This window comes from Balaenoptera acutorostrata, chromosome 13 (genome assembly GCF_949987535.1).
Source record: "Balaenoptera acutorostrata chromosome 13, mBalAcu1.1, whole genome shotgun sequence".
In the NCBI taxonomy this organism is placed as follows: domain Eukaryota; kingdom Metazoa; phylum Chordata; class Mammalia; order Artiodactyla; family Balaenopteridae; genus Balaenoptera; species Balaenoptera acutorostrata.
In genome coordinates, this window is record NC_080076.1 from 16,236,717 (window position 1) to 16,257,949 (window position 21,233).

General features: G+C 45.9%; 1 protein-coding gene across 6 annotated transcripts in view; it reads left to right on the forward strand.

Annotated features, from left to right (window-relative positions):
* Positions 1-20,234, forward strand: part of CCBE1 (collagen and calcium binding EGF domains 1) — a 241,519-nt gene extending 221,285 nt beyond the window's left edge. For 4 of the 6 annotated variants that reach the window (XM_007191995.3, XM_057526233.1, XM_007191992.3 and 1 more), the window contains 5 exons: positions 8,350-8,470; positions 13,299-13,438; positions 13,519-13,554; positions 14,298-14,333; positions 15,999-20,234. In XM_007191995.3, coding sequence (XP_007192057.1) covers positions 8,350-8,470; positions 13,299-13,438; positions 13,519-13,554; positions 14,298-14,333; positions 15,999-16,232 — 567 coding nt within the window. In that variant the 3' untranslated portion in view covers positions 16,233-20,234. The other 2 variants (XR_009005008.1, XM_028168972.2) reach the window with 2 other exon arrangements.
* The last annotated feature ends 999 nt before the right edge of the window (positions 20,235-21,233 follow it).

Below are 21,233 nucleotides of genomic sequence, written 5' to 3' on the forward strand. Positions count from 1 at the left end.
GCTCCCACGCATGCCTGACAGCATGATATTTCTGGTAACGTTGCCGTGCCGTGAGTAATGCCCCCAGGATGCACCTAGTGCCCTGAAAGCTTAAGCAACTGTCCTGTGCCCGGGTCAATGGTGTTTATCATACCTAAGGTCAGTGAATTCACCAGTCTGTCGGCAACTCAGAAACTGCTCTTATGCTTGTAAAACATAAACTTGCTGGGTTGTTTGTTTAATTGCTTCCCCTCAAGGCTCTTAGTACATCAAAGAGGTGTATATAATCTGTTTAACTTTGGCATTTAGTTATTGTAAAGGGCGGCAGGGTAAGATTAGACGGTATTGCTTTTCATGTGTTCAACAAACATGCAGGCAGCCCCTAATGAGATCCACAGCTTCCAGGGAAACAGGCAGGTCAATAGGCTGAGAAGATAAATGGCTTTGCAGGCCCTTGGTACGTTGGTGGGGAAGATCTAGCAACTTTAGCAGAGGCATATATGTGTACGATGTACAGATCCCAAATAGCCTGTGATCCAATAGAGAGACCAGGCAGAAAACCTTGCAAGTATATCAATATAAATTCAGAGTTATCAATAATACGTCCCACACAGATATCCTCACGTTGAACTTGGATTGATATTAGTATTTACTGAGCGAGTCTGAAAAAGGGTTCATGGAAGAAGTTTGCATTTCATAGGCCCATTTCATAGGGCCTGGGGGAGGCAATTGATGAATGTGTCAAGGCCTAAGGCTACCCTCCGTTTTCTTCTCTGAGAGTCAATTATCCAAGAGCTATGGGGAAGCTCTTTCCAGACTGAATGTTCTTTAGGGTCAGTGACGCTAATTCTCACTAGTTCAGAAATTCAGTTGCTAATTCAGCATCTGGCTTTCCCTTAACCTCCCCGCAGTGTTTTACAATCCATGAAAGAAGAAATGTTACAAAGAAGTTGAAAATTTTATGTTACCCTTAAAGCCCTTGTGGCAGAGCTACACACAGATCCAATAACAATACTTGTTAGTACTCCGGTAACTCTCCTGCACCGGGGTTGGCCTGGAATTGATCCACCTTAGACTGATTTCTCCTGCAAGTGCATTGTGTCAAGTCTGAGCTAAAGCTGGCATTCAAGGAACGTCACAAGAAGCAACGCATTTTTAAAGGCGCCTAGTAGAACATGTCGCGTTCTGCGGTTGATAAAGCCGTTTTATATCCAGGATCCCATTTAATTCTCACCGTGACGCCGATATTGGCAGAGAGGTGCGGTGTCAGCCCAAGGCGCAGGCCAGACCCTAAACCCTGGGTCTCCTCACTGCTGCTCCTGTGCTGGTGTGGGGCTTGTCCGTTCATTTTTAACTTCCTCTCACTACTGCTGATGCCATCTGTTCTGTTCAAAAAAGAACATGGGACAGCTGCCCAAATAAACATTGGCTCAGAAGTAGGTTACCGGGTGTCCTGGACCGTGGCCAGCCCCATAGTATAAAACGGTATGCAGACATGTTGAACGACACCATGAGTGTACAGTCAGCAAAATCCCAACCGTGTGAAACTCTACAGGGCCAATGCCTTGGGTTCTTCAGCGGGTAGATTCTAAGAAAAATGGAGCAGCGACCTGCAGGTTAAAAGCAGCTTAAAAGACGTATTGTTTTTTCAAGTGGGCAAGACTAAACCATAGTGTCTAGGCCTGCACAGTTGGGTTTGATAAATTATTTTTTTAAAACACAGGAAGTGATTAAAATCAGAATAGTAGTTACTTTGGGGGGAGGGAGGGAGAAGGCTCTGATTGGGTCAAGGCATATAGACAAAGTTCTGATTTTTTTTTTGGCCACACTGCCTGTGGGCTCTTAGTTCCCCGACCAGGGATTGAACCTACGCCCCCTGCAGTGGAAGCGCAGAGTCTTAACCACTGGACCGCCAGGGAAGTCCCTGACAAATTTCTGATTTTTGACTTAGGTGTTCATTAAAAGGGTGTTTGCCTTATAATAATTTGCTAAGGTATAGATTTGTTTTTGTGGGGTTTCCAGATTCTGTGCCTTTATTTTCCAATGAAAAAGTTTTTTTGAAATGATGTGCAGATCCCAGTGCCTTCACCTCTACAATTTCTTCTGTGTTTTGGGAAGGAAAAAACCAAACAGGTGATTTGGCTAAAAAGAGAGTTTGGGGTATAGATAAAATACCCAACATTTGACTTGCAAAGAGGGGTCTCTGTCCCATCAGAACACTGAAGAAAAATCTGAGCCAAGGAGCCAGCTGTTTTTTTTTTAATAAATTTATTTATTTTCTGTTGCGTTGGGTCTTCGTTGCGCGCGGGCTTTTCTCTAGTTGCGATGAGCGGGGGCTACTCTTTGTTGCAGTGTGTGGGCTTCTCATTGCGGTGGCTTCTCTTGGTGCAGAGCACGGGCTATAGGCGCACAGGCTTCAGTAGTTGTGGCACGCGAGCTCTAGAGCGCAGGCTCTGTAGTTATGGCTCACGGGCTTAGTTGCTCCACAGCATGTGGGACCTTCCAGGACAAGGGATCGAACCCGAGTCCCCCTGCATTGGCAGGCGGATTCTTAACCACTGCGCCACCAGAGAAGTCCCAAGGAGCCAGTTTTTTATTTTATTTTTTATTTTTTATTTTTTTTTAATTTTTTACCGGTATGAAGAAATGTTTTTTTCAGGTATGACTTTTTTATTGAAATATAGTTGATTTACAATGTTATATTGGTTTCAGGTGTTCAATGTAGTGATTCAATATTTTTATAGTTTTTACTTCAATTTAAATTATTATGAAATATTGGCTATATTCCCTGTGCTGTGCAATATTTCCTTGCAGCTTACTTATTTTATAAATAGTAGTTTGTACGTCTTAATCCCCTACCCCTATTCTGTCCCTCCCCCCTTCCTTTTCCTCCGTGTTAACCACTAGTTTGTTCTCCGTATCTGGGAGTTTGTTTCCATTTTATTATATTCATTCATTTGTTTTATGTTTTAGATTTCACATGTAAATGACAACACGTTTGTCTTTCTCTGACTTACTTAGCATAATGCCTTTCACGTCCATCCATGTTGTTGCAAATGGCAAAATTTCATTCTTTTTTATATATCCAAAGAAAACAAAAATGCTAATTCAAGAAGATGCATGCACCCCAGTGTTCATAGCAGCGTTATTTACAGTAGCCAATGGAAGCAACCTAAGTGTCCATCAACAGACGAATGCGTAAGGAAGATGTGGTGTATATATACACAACGGAAGGAGCAAGTTTCTAACAAGTCCCTTGTGTTCCTGCAGCAGCGGTGATCTGAGCTGAGAGCAGCCGTGCTGCGGAGCAGTTGAGGAAGTGAGAGTGTTTGTTGAGCACCCGCTGTGGCCTGTGATGGGCTGGGAGATGACGAATGACGGGAACGTACAGAATAAAGGCCTGCCTTAAATAAGCTTCCTGTCTTAGCTGGGAAACCAGGCCCACGGTGGAGTTAACATAATGGCCGAATCGAGTGGGGCAGGCAGTGGAGGCTTCAGAAGTTAGAGGTCAATGCGATTTTAGAAGTGTGAGAAGATGTGCAACCTGACAGCTGCATTTGTTCGCTTCAGTGCTGCCTTTAGTGCTGGGCAGATAGACGGCTTCTCAGTGGTTCATGGTTTCCTCTGCTACCTTGATCTAGTTGCTCTGTAAAATGGGTCTTCTCAGGATGGCTGGGAAGACTATTCCATATGAAAGTGACCGTAGATTGCTTTGCCAAGTATCATGAGTAATATTAAGAGAGGCAGCTGGGTGTTGTGGTGAGGACCACAGATTCCAGAACCAGACTGTCTAAGTTTAAGTCCTAGCCCCGCTACTTCCTGGCTGTGTGACCCTGGGTAAGTTACTTAACCTCTCTGTGCCTCAGTTCTAGAGAAAGTGGATAACAGTGATACATACTACATAGGGTTTTCATGATGGTCAAATGAGTTAATATTTGTAAAGGACTTAGAACAGTCCCTGCCACCTAGAAAGAGCTCTGTAAATGTGTACCAAATAAATAATAAACATGAATTATATGTCCTAACAAAGTGCTTTACAGGCAGCATCTGATTTATCCCAACAGCCCTGTGAGGTAGATATTTTTATTACAAAGGCTAATATGAGAGAATGATATTCATAATTCCATTGACTGGAATCCAGGAGAAATGCAGACTCTTCATGCAGACTTCTTCCCAAACACCTGCACCCCTCAAGCCTGTCGTCTGCTGTGTTTGCGTAGACAGTCAAGCCAGGATTTCTGGAGGGCCGCCTCTAAAACGCCAGCGCCTTTACATTCCCTTCATCCTGCTGACTCTTAGGGGAACTGGCTGGAAGCAGGATGTAATCACCCAGCAGGAGGTCAGCCAGGAAGCTGAGGTCGACGTTTACTGGGTCACCTCCTGACCTTTACAAGGGAGCGAAGAGAGCTGGAGAGGGCCCAGGGTGGGTGGGGACTAATCTCTGACGTCCCTCCACGTGCGGGTCTCATCCTCCCAGCTTGCTTACAGAATTTTACATCCAAAGACTTGCTCGTCTGGCCCAAACCTCTCGTTTTATAAACACGAAGGTGAGCACCTGGAAGGGTGAAGGGACTTACCCAAAGTCATCCCGCTATTTAGAAACAGAGCCAGAAGCACCCCCTCATCCCCCGACCCCATCCCGCCCCGAAGAGCATTTGCACTGTGTCCGTGGTCCTGGCTGCTGGCGGTTACTAGTCCGGGCGCTGGGCCAGGCACATTCAGGACATCGTCACTTTCATCCTCCCAGCAGCCCTTCTTAGGTGGATATTATGATCCTCATTTTACGGATGAGATAATCAGGTTCTGTAGCTTATCAAGATCCCATAGGTAGAACGTGGCAGGGCTGAGATTTAAACATAGATCTGCCTAATGCCAAAACCCACAGATAAAATTCACATTTTAGTTTTTCTCTTGGAAGTAGATAATAAAATTGAACCAGCCTTCAAGGGCCAGTGTTGACCCTCTGTCCTCTAGTTAGAGCAGTTTCGCTTTTAAACTCTCCTCACTCAGGGGTCCACCCCCGTTCCACCCCAGGACCCAGGCATGCAGTCACAGATCGGAGTGGCCTCTCGCTATGACACAGTTGACACCAGCACCATTGTAAATAAACCCCTGGGACGTAGCTGGGTCCTGGCAGTGACACTGAACCATGAACCCTGACCTGAAATTGTGCAAAGCTGGCTTTCAGATTGCGCAAGATTGTAATTCTTATGGTTTTCCCTACTGAATTCTAAACGATGATCGTAGGGGAATTGAGTGCCTTTCCTTGCATCTTTCAGGGAACACTGGGTCTTCTCAAAGCGTAGAAGACTGTTTATCTGGAATGCATTGGATGGTCAGGAATCTTCTAGCTCATGGACCTGCAAGGCTGTCTGTCCTTACCCAAGGATTTTCACACTAGCTAAGGGGCTCCAAAAGCACTGAGGGACCCTTCGGAAGAGAGTGTTGGTGCTTCTTTGAGCTTCCTGCCCTCTGAGCGTCCTTGCACCGTGAACTGAATGGATTTCAGTAAGAACTCCAAGAAAAGGAAAAAAAAAAAAAAAAACTGTGGAGGAATTTCCAGACAGAGGAGGATCCTAGGCTCAAATAGGTCACCTAGGGCAGCTGAAGCAGGGAAAAGACCTTGACCCAGGAGAGCCTGACGTGTGCTCTGCAGGCGAGCGAGGGGGGTGCAGCAGGAGAAGCAGAGCAACACCTCAGGCCTCGTGGCCCCGCCCCTTCTTTATGCCAGGCTTCAGGGATACCGCCAGAGCCCTCTCGTGGTTTCCCACGGTTTCACCTTTTAGAAACATTGCAAGCATTTCATTAAGGGGCTAATGGGATACAGGACTTGGACAGTCACCTTGCAGAGAGCTGGAAGAATTTGTTCTCCATCAGATGTATCAGGTACAAGTCGTTTGCCAACATACCAACCACGTATTATTGTGATGTTCGCTTTTTGTTAATACTGGATTTCTTCTGTTAGCAAGAACATCTGTCTCTGTAACTAAGAAAAATCATCGCTTCTACATCTGGCTCAAGACGGCCCCAAACCCAGCAGCCACCCAGCAGGAGAAGGGGATCTTGGGGCAGGGGTGTCCTCCAGAGTCATGTTTCGAAATAGTCATGCTAATCATTCCCAAAGCTCCATGCTCAGAAACAGACACCAGTGCAGGAGGCCGAGGACTTTATGAAGCCAGAGAAGGTCATCTGGACAGCGGAACTTTCCCAGGCCTCCCAGTGCCATTCACACGCTGGTCTCTTAGCTGCAGTTCAGTAGGTGGATTTTGTAGTTTCCCCGTAAATTCCTCAGGCCTAGGCTTGGGGGGTTCAAGATCTCACGATCATCTTTTACTCCGTCTCCCTGCTCTGTTACTATCAACCCAGGTGCCCTGAGATCCCAGGGGTTATTCGTGTGGCATGGTTGAACTCGACTGGGACTGTCTAGTCTCCCTGGGGCAGGAGGAAATCCGTGGGGAAGAAAAGGAGAGGTGAGAAATGCTGACTTGCCCATGAAGTAGGAAAGTAAAGAAAACTCCAGGGTTTTTCTTTCTTTTTTTAATTTTTCATTTCATTTTTATTTATTTATTTATTTTTGGCTGTGTTGGGTCTTCATCGCTGCACGTGGACCTTCTCTAGTTGTGGCGAGCGGGGTCTACTCTTCGTTGCGGTGCACGGGCTTCTCATTGAGGTGGCTTCTCTTGTTGCGGAGCACAGGCTCTAGGCGCATGGGCTTCAGTAGTTGCAGCACGCGGGCTCAGTAGTTGTGGCGCATGGGCTCAGTACTTGTGGCACACAGGCTTAGTTGCTCTGCGGCATGTGGGATCTTCCCGGACCAGGGATGGAACCCGTGTCCCCTGCATTGATTGGCAGGCGGATTCTTAAACACTGCACCACCAGGGGAGTCCCCAACTCCATGGTTTTTCAAATCAACATTCAATTCTATATTTCTTATCACCAAAAGCTGTAGTAATTTGGAGTTGACATAAGCCTCAGAGGGAGAGCTTGCACAGTTTCTAATTTAGCACTCTGTGCTGATGCTGAACCCACAGAGCACGGCTCTGTCACAGTGGCAGTCGGCCACCTCTGATCACAAACAGGTGGTAGGAAACTCTCTCCGCAGCTCAGATCCGAAGATGGGTGTAGAGCCTCGGGGCGTTCCACGGGCAAGGATGAGATATCCACGCACCTTCTCGTAGCTTGCATTGCCCTCTGGCCAGAGGGTCCCCAAGCAGGGCCTCGTCCAGGAGGACGTGGGTGACAAATGCAACTTGCTTCAGAAAATCGCAGCGATACTTGGTTTCTATGGGACTCCAGGATCCCGAGTGAATCCTCTGGGGGTCGCTCTGAGCCTCAGAAACACAGTCTCCACTGGATTTTACCCCCCTGAGTCAGCTTCCTGGAAGGAAGAGACTACAACTACCATTTATCAAGCACTTAGTACATTTCAGGTCCCGTGCTGGGCACCTGATACACACTACCGGTGTAATCCTCACGTCTTATTGGTGGGCGTTATCAGTGGGGAAATGGACATTAAGAGCGGTGTAATCCTCACGTCTTATTGGTGGGCGTTATCAGTGGGGAAATGGACATTAAGAGCATGCAGTTCTTACCAAGAGTCTCACTGATTCCTGACCTCAAGGAATGCAAAGGTCATTCACGTGTGTGGTCCCTCTGGCTTCCCCTAGAATGCGCTCCTGAAATCAGAGAGAGAGAGGCAGGTAGCCACGGTGCCTTTTATGACCTTATCTCAGAAATTACACACCGTCCCTTTTGTCATTTTCTATTCATTAGAAGCAAGTCCCTAAGCACAACCCACACTCAGAGGGTAGAAGATTAGCCTCCACCTTTTAAAGGGAGGTGGACAAATTTGTGGACATATTTTAAAACCATCACAGTCGCTGTTTCCCAAACACCTGAGCATACAGGTGACCTGTAAGTCATATTTTCCATCCTGGCTCCCAAGGCGGAGATCTGTAAGAGCCGGGACCATGTCTTGTTCACTGTTGTCGCCTTAGAACAAAGCACAGGGCCTGGCACGTAGTAGTTTCTCAAATATTTGAGACACATGAGTTCTTAATAAAAGTCTGAAACAGGTAGATTGTATTAATTATGATGATAATGAGTCTAATGATATCTAGGCAGACTGGAACCAATCCAGGTTCACCCACTAACCAACCAGCGGAGTGATCTTGTACAAGTTGTTTTGACTAGAAGGCCTCCGGGTTTAGAAGGACGATCTCTGCAGTCCATCTGTACTCTAACTGGCTCGGATAAAGGGGTATGCACAAGAGAAGGCCCTGTGGCCTCTGCAGACCACACAAGCGCGGGGCATTCCCTGGCAGCGGAGCCGTCAGTGCTTCCTGACCCAGGTTCCTCTTCTCTTTGCAGATTGCCCTGCTCCCCAACAGCGCTGCGGACCTGGGCAAGTACATCACTGGTGACAAGGTACTGGCCTCAAACGCCTACATTCCAGGACCTCCTGGCCTGCCTGGGGGTCAGGGCCCCCCCGGTGAGTACGAAGAAGAGCATAAAAGCAAATAGCATAAAAGGGTGATAGGCTCACCAGCCAGGGCCTGCCGAGAGCCCATGTTTAGTTGGGGGGTGAGACAGAGTTTTTAGCTCCCATGGATGGGAGCAGAAGCCGGGGTCCAGGGAGTCCCATGCCAGTGTGCCAAGAGGGCCTCGGGGAATTGGGTCAAGCCTGAGAAACCCTTCTAACCAATGGTAATCAGGGAGAAAAAAGTCATTGTCCTGTGTTTGGACAAGATTCATAAAGATCATCTTAAGTTACAGAGAAACAAAATGAAAATTATTTTTAACACTAACATATGTGAACGTAGGATGGCGTAATGAATTCCTGTGGGCTCATCACCCGGTGCTAAGAACTTACGGCCAGCCTCATTGCCACTCTTCCCCAATCCTGTCTCCTCCTTCCCCTGTTGTTTGTGAACACACTTACATTGATATTTATTTTGATATCTATCTCTGTGTTTTCCTTTAAAAGTCAATCTCATTGAGATACAATTCTATACAATAAAATGTACACACTTAAGATACAGTTGGACGAGTTTTGACAGATGCATACACCCTATATCAAGCACTTACTAACCACCACCCTATATCTGGTCTACATCAAGGTGTAGAACATTTCCATCATCCCAGAAAGTTCCCTTGTGCCCTTGGCAATCTACATCCTCAGCTCTAGGCAGTCACTGACCTACTTTCTATTGCTGCAGTTCTGTCTGTTCTAGAACTTCATAGAAAGGAATCTATTCCTTCTGTCTGGCTTCCTCCGCATACTGTTTTGGAGATTCACCCTTGTTACTCTGAAGAAAATCCCAAATACCCTATCATTCCGTCAGGCAATACGCAATGAGAACTTTAAAAAATAGCAACAGGATGTTTTCTGTTTTATTATGAGTCCCTCCATAGATAGATCAATACTATTTTTTTTCACACCAGTGAAGGAAATGATATTAGTGTTAACAAATGACTCTAAGACATGGATGTCTTAGCCCTCATGCTCATCGCTTAGCAGTGTGCTAGGTGTGAATGACCTCCTGACATTCTAATGGGGATGACAAGACACATAAAGTGAAAGCAAATAGAATAAAACAGTACCTGCCTGCCCCCAAGTAAAGTATGCAGGTACTTCCGGCTGTGGAAGCTTAAAGAAGAGAGAGATCACTGTAGCCTGCAGTGGTCAGGGGACTTGGGCTTTGAGCTGGACCTGGAAGAACATGAAAGGTAGGATTGGTCCAAGCACGAAGGACACGGGCAGATTTTAGGCTGGAAGGTCAGCAAAAACAAAGGCTCAGAATGCTTCCCAAACTATATGTTTTCTTCTCCACTTACATCTTCATCTCCTGGTTTCCATCAAAACCCAGGTGGCCTGGGTCTCAGTCTGTACAGAGACCAAGAACTGGTCCAGGACTTTGGTTTCTCCTCTTGTTCATTCTTTTGGCCTCTGGGTCATGGTTGAGTTTTCTCCAGCAGATGCCACACACAGGCAGCCTCTTGCTGCTTCTAAGTAGACTTGGGTCTCTCCTTACAAACTGATTGTTTGCACAGTGTTTCTCCATCCTTCTCTAAGAGAATGTTCTCCCTCTGCTTCCCTGGAGGAAGTTCATCCCCCCAGGCCAGCCTACCTGTCACTTCAACAAGGACAAAGTAGGAACAGGGGAGCCATTGGCTTCTTTCTTCTTTTTTTTTTTTTTTAACATCTTTATTGGAGTATAATTGCTTTACAATGGTGTTACTTTCTGCTGCATAACAAAGTGAAACAGCTATACATATACATATATCCCCATATCCCCTCCCTCTTGCGTCTCCCTCCCACCCTCCCTATCCCACCCCTCTAGGTGATCACAAAGCACCAAGCTGATCTCCCTGTGCTATGCGGCTGCTTCCCACTGGCTATCTATTTTACATTTGGTAGTGTATATAAGTCCCTGCCACTCTCTCACTTAATGAATGACTTGCTGGCTTTCCTTTCCGGTTCTGCCGTCCGGTTTCTGGAATGGTTTGAGCTGCCCAGGGTCCTTGCTGGAGCAGGGAGTGACTGAGGATTAGCTTTGGCAATGGGCTATGCCCTTGCTTTCTCCTCCAGTCCTTATTCCTTCTCTCTCCTTACTTCTAGCATCATAGTTTGTGATGCCCTCAATTGAGATGTGTTAGGGCAACTAGAGAGATAATAAGATTTCTCTTACCCTTAACTAAAATTCCAGTCCTGGAGTCTGTGATGAATCACAGCCTGGGCCACCGATACAGGAAGCTCTACTAGGCTGGAATCCTTTGGCTTTGGTGTTGAGGGCGTCGCTGCTGTTCTGTGCCCCCCACTGTTCCTTTATAAGCTGCTGACGTTTGTACATCAAAGCCCCTCAGTTTAAAGGCACTTGACGTAGTGATCTCTGAAGTACACTGACTGTGTAAATGAAGGTGAGATATTACCTCTAGCCTGTCCTTGTGCTATCAGAGGTAAAATATTTAGTTATAAGGGGGATCTGGTCCCCTTCCCAGATGAACACTTTCAGGATGTACCTGGAACCACCATTGAGAGTAGGGGGTGAGAGACATATTTGGATGGAACATTGACTGCCTTTTATGTTGGTTTAATTATTTTGTGAGCTAGAAAAGACGCCCCCAAACATGATGAGTTTGAAGTCTTTGTTTTGTTTTCTGGTGCCTGAAAGCCATTCCATCCTATCACTGTGCTCTGCCAATTGTAGGAACCGTGTACGATCAAGAAGTAATTACTGTATGTGTTTGAAAGAGAGGAATCATTGTAGCACTAAGGAATACATCGCTGAGGAATAATTACAGCACAGCAATCAGCCCAGCCTCTTCATTGCAGTCGTTTGACATGACACATTTACTAAGCAGCCTTCTCTGTACGTGGGCCTCTCTGAGCGTGTGCTGACGATTAAGATATAACCCATGCCCTCATAAATTTGACAGGCTAAAATGGGTTAAAACACGATATCCTTCCCTATGCAAAAGAATGAAGTTAGACTCTTGCTTTACACCATATACAAAATGGATTCAAGACCTAAATGTAAGACCTGAAACTATAAAACTCCTAGGAGAAAACATAGGCAAAAACTTTCATGACATTAGATTTGGCAGTGATTTCTTGGATATGACGCCAAAAGCACAGATGACAAAAGCAAAAAGAGACCTGAAATTCCCTCATCTGTTCAGGCAAGCTGTCTATTCCTCTAGCACCTTAAGCATACGTTGTGATTTTAAAGTCCCTGTATGGTAACCTTAACATCTGGGTCGCCGCTAAGTCTGATTCTGTTGATTGCTCTGTCTCTTGAATGGGGGGGGGGGTCTTTAATCGGGGAGGGGGTTGGTTTTTGTTTGGTTTTTGGTTTTTTATAACGTGCCTCAAAATTTTGGACTGAATGCCAGATACCATTCGGAGAGGAACAGTAGCGACTGGGGGACAAAGTAATTACTCCTGGAGATGGGTATCCAGGCTGCTAGCAAGAAGAATTGGGTCAATCTAATGAATAACTGAGCCAGGTTTGGGTGTGTTCTCACTGTCTCTACCTCTAGTGTTCCACAGTCTTCAAGTTTTCAAATTCCTCCAATGGTAGGATACTGTTACTCTATGTTTAGTGGGGGCCTAGGGTGCCGGTGGGTTTTTCTCAGCGGTTCTCAGCTTTCAGCAGCCCCTGCACACCTGTGCCACTCTGAGCTCCTCTCTCCACGTTCTTGCTGTTCTCCAGTGGGAGACTGCTGTGACTTACTACTCCGAGGTAGAGCTGTGGAGCTTAAGGATTTTTCAGTTCTCCTGGTCCAGCTGCAGCCCTAAGCATGACCTGGGCATCCAGGCATTAGGGTAAGGTCTTCTCCCCACCTGTGGCAGCCCAACTCTGGCTTGTATCCGTGGCAGATCTTGAGCCGGAGAGTTTGCTGCCCCTGCTGTGATAGTAATTGCCATCCCCCTGGGTCCTGCAGGAGATTTGCTGCCCCACGTCAGTGGCTTGAGGCTTTTGCCCCAAACGGTTGAAAGTAGGAAAGTTACACAGTAAGACTTGTTCAGAAATAATATTCATATAGAAGTGTGAAGAACAGGTGAGGGATGAACAAGACTGATGGGAAACAGAGGGACTAGCTGTGAGGCAAGAGTTGAAGCAAATAAAAGGAAGGGCTAACACAGATTTCTATTTTAGTGCCTCAGCGTGTGAGGTGCTGCACCGAGTGGTGTGTACGTGTATCTAAAGTCTCATTTCATGCTCAGAACTGCTCTGTAAGGTAGATTTTTATGAGCCCTGCTTTACAGATGAGGAAGTAAGGTTCAGAGAGGTCAAGCAGCTTGTCTAAGATTTAGAGGCAGGTCCGCCTGCTGCTGCAACCTGGACACTCACCACTCCCCAACTGCATTAACCACCGCCCTGCGGTGATGGGGGCATGCAGAGGAGCAGATCGTTGTGAGTCATTAAAGAAGTGAAGTGCACAGAACTGGTCAGTGATTGGATGAGGAGCTTGTGGAAACAGGGAAATCTATAGGAAGACTCTCAAGTTTCTGGCTTGAGTGGGTCTGTGAAAAGAATGGGGAAGTCTGAGTCACGTTGCTGTACACCTGAAACTAACACAACATTGTAAACCAACTGTATTTCAATAAACATTTTAAAAAAGAATAGGGAGGTCAATTTCTGGTCGTGTTAATTTCAGACTGCCTATGGGACATCTCAGTGGAGAGGTCGGAAGGCGAAGGTCAGAGTGGGAAGAGAAATGGCTGAATGGGGCTCCTGGACTCTCTTGTCGGTCAGCCAGAGCCCTTGTCCTCCTCGCGGGCTGTGGACTAATGAGGTGTTCTTTGATTGCAGGCTCTCCAGGACCAAAGGGGAGCCCAGGCTTCCCAGGTATTCCAGGCCCCCCCGGGCAGCCCGGCCCGCGGGGCTCAATGGGACCCATGGGACCGTCTCCTGATCTGTCCCACATTAAGCAAGGCCGGAGGGGCCCTGTGGTCAGTATTTCATCAGAGCTCCCATCTGTAGTTGGGGAAAGCGTGTTGCTTCTGTTAAACTAGGTCCCTTTGTCTTGTAGGGTCCACCAGGTGCCCCAGGAAGAGATGGTTCTAAGGTGAGTCTTCTGAGTGGTCCTTACAAGCCTTAGGTTTCTCAGTTTCCATCTGCTGTGCAGGCATCACGTAAAGCTCAAGCATAGTTTGTTGTCCCCATTTTGCATGTGGCAAAGTTGAGACACAGGTATACTTTTTGTCCCCAAAGCTGGGAGGAGAATCTAAAAAGCCATTTTCTTAAAATACGGAACAACCGTAATAACAAAAACAACCACCAAAACCGCTTCTAAGAAAAATTACCCCTATAAATGTTAAACAAGCCTCCTTGTTGTCATGGTAGTATGGGTTTTTCTCGTTAGCCAGTGTTACTTGTGGGGCTGTCTTGTGTGTGTTCCCATTTCTTTGTGGTGTTTAAGTCAAGAACAGGAGAAGTTCCATTCTGTGCAAGTGGGCGGTTCCACTCTGAGGGCTGCCTGCCACTTGCCTCATACAGAAGTCAGTGTGAGTTACTTTAGAAGCTTCTAAGTTATTCCACACACTGCCTGGAAACACCAGCTTCCCTCCTGTCTGATCTGGTTGGAAAATATATGGCCTCGGGGGAAATCAAAATGAGAGGCCCTTGACTCAAAGCAGCTCGGTTCAAACCAGTGATCCCAAGTGGGCAGCTTCAAGCTTAACGTTTGTTTCCCGTAGGAAATATTTTCTGTTTTGTGCAGGGAGATGGTAGTGGCGGGGGTCTAAATAGAGACTGGGGTGGTGGCATCCGTGTTGTCCAGAAAGCTAACCCGGACCCTTCTGTTCTTAGGGGGAAAGAGGAGCGCCTGGCCCCCGAGGGTCTCCAGTAAGTAGCACCGCCTGTCCTGCTTCCCCAGTGCAGTGTGCTCAGGGCTGCAGCTCTGATGCACCTGTAAGTTGGTCTTATGGGCAACAGTCAGCCCCTCCCAGCTGTCGCTCAGCTTGCCCACAGAGAACTCCGTGGTTAGAAGAAGACTCACAGAAGCCTTTAGCAGCTGGTTGGGTTTTACTTTTGAAAATTCATTTCCTATTGTTGTTTCTTTTATCATAGCTAATCTTTACTTGGAATGTCTTCTCCTAAGATTCAAAACCCCAGTATGTCATGAGTCTGTTTCCAGGTATGTCTTACAACATCTGAAGGAGCTAGAAAAGGAATCTACGGGGTTAAGTCGTAACTCTGAACGTTTAAGAATTTAGCCACCACTAGAACCCTAGCAGGTTGGATGACCATCCCCTCCAGAAAGCTCAGACATGCACGGCTACTCAGGACCATTGAGACAAAATTAGCTGGATTGGATGTATAGTGTCTGGGAGATTAAAACTGAAAATTAATCGTATCCAAAAGCACAGATGATTCAAGCAACCCCATTGCTTGTGAAGAAGTCAGTGTCACTTCTGAAGAAAGACAAAGATCCTTGACCTTAGAGGTAGGAGGTCTGAGTTGCCGTCTCCACACTTCCACCTGTTAGCTCTCTGACCACAGCCGTGTCACTTCGCATCCCTCTCTGGGTGTCCATCCCCTCATGTGTGCAATGCAGGTGGCATCTGAACTGCCACACCTCAGGTGATCATCCACTGATGTCAGAATGCTCTCCGTACAACACTGAGCGCTTTGCAGAGTTGCGTTAAGCTGCTGTCCTGCTGCTTGCTACGGTGGTGGCTTCAAAGCAGGGGTTGTGGAGGCTGATGAAGATTGCAGCCCAGAACACGCATGTTCACACATTATTTTCCCATGTTCCACACAGCACTTCGTAGAAATTAAGGCTTAATAAATAGTTTATAATGATAAAAGGTGTTCAGTCAGTAGAAGAATTAGGAAGCCTTCGTTTGGACCTTTCCTGGTCAATGAGGAATGGACGCCTTTACCATATACTGAACTTCGTTTAAATTGCAGTTACAGCCAACCATCCTTATAGACATTTTAATAATTCCATTTTTTAAAAGATAACGTTTAAAAATGTGTTACGCTACATGCCCTGTACATGCATGAACTCATTAAACCCTCACTTATGAAACCCTACAGAGTTAGGACTATTATTATCCCCGTTTTATGGATGGGAAACAGAAACGCAAATCTATTAAGTAACTTGCCCAGGGCAACACAGCTAGTAAGTGGCAGAGCTGAGGTTCAAATGCAACAGAACCCCAGCCTCTTAACCACTACTGTCTGCCTCCGTAAGTGTCTTCCAGGGTTCTTTGGAAAGTAACCTAGGAGGGTTATTCTCATATTCTGTCATTTTACCAGATCTGATAGAGCCTAGAGCTACAGGAGGTCAGCGTGTCACCATAGCTCATCTGGGAGCTGAAGGGATAGAAGGCAGAATACCCCAGGCTCTTACAGTCCTTATGTTTTGTCCCCTTGCGACACAGAGTTGACTTAAGTAGCTGCCAGCAAGCAGCAGGACAGCAGACCCCGGAGCCCACGGAAGCCATCACTCGGCCAAGGGTTGGGCGTGCGGTGGTCTAGCTTTGACACCTCTCTCCTGCACAGGGACCCCCTGGTTCCTTTGACTTCCTGCTGCTTATGCTGGCGGACATCCGCAACGACATCGCCGAGCTGCAGGAAAAGGTGTTCGGGCACCGGACTCACTCTTCAGCAGAGGAGTTCCCGTTACCTCAGGAATTTTCCACCTCTCCAGAGACCATGGACTTCGGCTCTGGAGATGACAACCCCAAAAGAACCGAGACCAGAGACTTGGGAACCCACAGAGACTTCTATCCTTAGCACACACCGACATCTTCACACCGAAGGAAGAGAAGTGTTCGCCTGCAGTGAAATCATCCAAAGAACAGAACAAAACACCACTGGAGACCTAGAAAAGATACGTTCTTTTTTTTCTTCTTTTTAAACTCTTTTCCTTTCTTCTCCGTACTTCTCTTATTCCAAACACTATTTTCAGGCTAGACATACTAAAGACAAGAGGAAGGAAATGATTGATTTACGTGCTTCCCCTGGAGAATCTGCAGTGGAACTTTTCTTTGACTTCCTTATTTTCCAGGGACTTCTGATTTCTGAAATAGGTACTCTCACAGTGTCTTAAAATTTGGCAGACTATCAAAAAGGGGGAAATGGCAAGGTGAGTTCTAAGAAAATGTGAGTTTACTCATTAAAAATAATAGATATGTGTCCAAAATACACTATTACTCCTCAATGTCAAAATTAAATTAAATTAATTAAATCAAATTAATTAAGTCAAATTACATCAAAATTTTCAGTGAAAAGGGGGAGATGACAATGTATATTTATCTTGGTGGATAATTCTTTTTCCTTGTCAATCTAACAGAGTTAAAATATCCTGTCCTCTTATCCAACCTTGTTTTCTAATTTTGATTAAAGAAAGGAGAGAAGGAGTGGAGATTAGAAAAGATGGAGAAAAATTACAGTCCCATATTGACTGTCCTATAAGCTGCCACATATTAACACTCAGATGTGACAGTTAAGGGTTCATACCACGCTTATCTATAACTATCCTATTTGAAGAAGAAAATTACTGCAGCTGTAGGAATAAATTCTATTTTCAAGACAAAAAGTAAGTGAATGCAGTGCCCTGGTTCACATTAGAACAGCGGGCTCCCGGTTTGCCAGGACATTTTAAAGCTATCTGATCGAATGAGTGAGCTTGCTTAGTAAACCATAGATTATTTGTTAAATCAAGGTAACCGACCCTTAGGGAGAGGTGCCGAATTCCCTGGCTGTGACCGGGTGCCCGCCAGGTGTCATTAGGCTGTGATCCAGGTTGAATCGGTGTAACAGTGGCGCTCAGGCTGAAAGGAGGCTGCCGGCTCGGGTTGTTGGCCGTGGGGCAGGAAAACCTTGGGCAGGGGACCTGCTGCGTCACAGAGGCAGGTAAATTTGCTGTCTGTGGGAATTAGAAGCCCTTGTCAGGGGCCAGCCAAACTTGCCAGCGTGTTGAGACTAACACATAATTGAAAGATCTCTTGGATGGGTGGGGGGGGGGGGGTGGAAACAACAGTCTTCCTCGTTTGCTAAAAACTTCCTCCCCGTTTTTCCTTAATTTTCCATAATTTAGTCCAAGTTCCAGTTCTTGCAGGTCTTCTTGATTTCCCTTCCTCGGCAAACACAGGAAGCAGCTAGAAAAGTATATTCCCAAACCTGCCCTGGAGTCAGTGTTTGCTCTTACACTTCTGGGTCCCAGAAGGACACACATTCCGGAAAAGGCTTTCTCTAGCACCACAGGAGCACCAGTGCTCAAGGGAGGGGCACGAGCGTCTGCTACTTTGTAATGTTGTTGGGGAACCTCTTGGTTTTAATGGGCAGCTTACAAGCTCCTTCAGGTTCACTTTGTTATTTGACACCCAGAATGATGTTTCATCGACCTGTTCAGGAGACCTTTGCCCTTATATTGAGCTTCACAAAGGACCACTGTTACAACTTTTCTTTGCTCATGTTCCCATTTCCCACCCTGCAGTGTCCCCATGACTTTCTGGGCAGTTTGTGTTTAATTTTCTTTTTCCATCTCCTTTTAGCCTACATCATTTCACTCTCCTGGGAGAGCTTGTTTAAAGACAACCACTGTGGGTGTTTATATTGCCACTTTTCAGTCTTTCTTCAGAATGATAGGAAGGGCATGTGTTTGCAAATCTCAAGTGACACCAGCCATCCTTCTCTCGTCCCCATCCTGTTAGAAACACAGGGCTCCAGTCAGCCAGCCGGAGGCTGAGTTTTTCACCAACACTTGACTCCGCTGTTTCTTACTCACGCAAAGTCCCCGGTGACTGTCCACCAAAATGTTACAGCTGAAAGCAAACGCATCCTCGGTGCTCCTTTTCTAGGATCTTTCCTGCCCCCCTTCAGCCTCTCCGGAATCTAATCTTCACAGCAGAAGCCCTCGCCAGCCACGGGTTCGCAGAGATGAACTGAGCAGATGTTGATTCCCATCTGGTATATATATTTAACGTTTGCCTGCTTGTGGAACGCAGTATTTAAAGTGTGTGGATGGACGAATGCTAAAAAAAAAAAATCATGCACAGGCTCTATGAGAAATGATGAGGTTCATCTTTGATTTTTTTTTTTAATGAAGAATTTCAGTACCTTTTTAACAATGAACTGTACGTAGAAATAGAATTGTCTTCTCTGTTGTTGAGTACTCATAAAATGCAACGAAATTGCATGTTTAGCCAGAGGCTAGGGTAATATATTAACAGAATGAATGGATGCTGGTAATATCTGGGATTTGTGAGACGATTCTGGATAAGATTTTCTAACAAAATGCACAGTAACCTGTATTTTATCATCTCAATCTGCTGGATCAGGTCAACTTATAAAATAATTATTTATCCTCAGATTTTCAAAACTTGGACTATTACCGTAGGACTAAATATGTACTCTGTATGCCCAAATTATATTTTTCAAAGATAAGACATAATAAGGCATTGTTATTCCTAATGTGTCTTTTAGCTATGGGTGGAAAACCAAAGCTTCACTGTCTAAACAGGACTTCTGCTTAGAACCTAATGGAAAAGGGTTTTGGGGGTAGGGAGCATAAAATTTGCTAGTTTTGGCAATCCACTTCATGTGTTAGGGGGAAGAAAGGTCTTTGTACACTCCTCAATTCTTTCCCAGAAATGCTGACTTCAATTTTTTGCACCCTGATAACTAAACCTTAGAATAGGACTTGATAGATTGCTTCTGTTTCGGAAAGCAATGGGCATAAAACTCTCCTGTTCAAAATAGTGCAAGGAGGGGATACATTTTAGTTTAAGAAAATCCTCCTCCCTTTCCAATTCCACAGGGAGAAATTATCAGCTTTATGATGCCAAAGCCTATGGGGATACAAAGGGAATGCTGTCTTGTCTCTCCTTCTGTATTAATTCTAACACCTGCCACAGAATGAATTGGTCAGCTAAAGTCATTTCTACCGTATAAACTCAGGCAAGTGTGTTCCTAGCCAAACAGGTAAATAACAAATGCACATTGGCATCCAGGGGTTGGGGGTTGGTTACTCCACCAGATACCAGGTGAAGGGCCCCCTGGTTCTGGCCATGCTCCCTTTCTAGGGTTCATACTACTGTCGGCCTCGTGAGGCCTGCTGCCAGGCGTGCAGGGGGAGGATATTCTTCGTGAGTAGGCGCCAGGCATCTCCTTGGGGTGACAGCAAATCCCTCCTCATACTTCGAGTGTCCCTCACCCTCTCTCCACTCCAGCCTGTCACAGAGCAGCCTCACTGTATCACCTTAATGTCTTTCCGATAACCTTTCCTGAAAAGGAAATTTATTTGCAGGAATCCAGGCCAAACAACTAGAAGAACAGAGCCATGTAAAGTTATTAATCATGAGTTCAGGAAATAGATGCAAGTATTCCTGGTACCATCAGCATGTATGTTTCACAACAAATCAAAAAATAATTTTCCATTTGAGGAAAAAACACAAACACGACCGTAATTGTTAACGCATAAAACCTTGGACTTCACATGCTCCTGCAACAAATATTACTGCTTTAGGGATATCATAGAAAAAAGACCCTTTTACACATCCCCCAGGGACCTCGGCGTTCTTTATGAGATCCCCAAAGCAAGCACCCGGGGGAATTCCACGTGTGTCGTGACTCTATTTTTATTTCCAGTGGCTAGTCATATACTTCAGTAGCTATGTTCATTATTTATAACAGGTTCATATAACAGTTGAGCTAGTATTCAATTATGGATGTGATGCTATGAAATACTTTTGATAAGATTATATATGCCTAATAACAAAGTTATTTTTCTTATGTGGTTGTGTTGTGTTTTATCCTGATGCTCAGTCCTGAAGAAGTAGTCTGTTTATCAGATGAACACGAGGTGATGGAGAGAGATGTTTCCCTGAGGAGCCAGAATCTGCCCTCCGGGTGGGCCGCCTCCTGGGGGAGTGTGGTCCCAACGTTGGAGTCTGAGTCAAGGTCTGAGGGCTCAGCTTCCACTGAAGCTGAGTCTCAGAGGCCCATGTCCCCAGCTGGGGGGGATCCTCTGGGATCCCCGTGGTGGGGTTTTCAAACCAGAAACTCTCTGGGGATCATTGGAGATGCCTTAGGGGGCGGCTTGTGAGGGCTCCACACCCACCGCAATTCCCACTGCACCGTGAGCAACTCAGCCTTCAATTGGATTTGGATTAGGATTCCACGTAAGTTTTCCTTTAGAAGGGAAAAAAAGTTGACGACCTAAAAAAAGAGGTTACAATAGAGTTGGGGGAGAGAAAGCCCCATGAGTTGGTAGCTAAAGTTCCCTTATGTGAAGATTAAGAGGAAGGGAATTTTCATCAGTTGGGCCACACGGGAGATGGAGTTATGTAATAAAAAGGGAGGTTACTTCTAAGAGATGTACAGCACTCTTCAGCAGGGTGACTTTAGCATCCCAAAGTTAATTTGTGTTTACACATCTCACTTTCCTCTAGCAAATAGTTATCGAATGCTTGCTGCCAGCTGCACACTGCACTTTGCACAGCAGACACAGGGGAGCAAAAAGTCGTAATCCCCATCCTCCTGGGGATTTGTGGCAAAACAGACACGGATCCTTCCAGGCAAAATAAATTAATTACGTAAATTTGCAATTACAAACTGTGATCAGTGCTATGAATGAAAAGTATTGCAGGAGCCAGTACGAGCTCGTGCCAGTAGGAACCGCCCCTCAGTCCTGTGCCCTTCTTCCCAAAATCACACACACACAGCACCCAATAGCATTCACACCAGAGCCCCCCGAGACCTCTAGCCCTGGCAGAGAAAAGCTTCACGAAT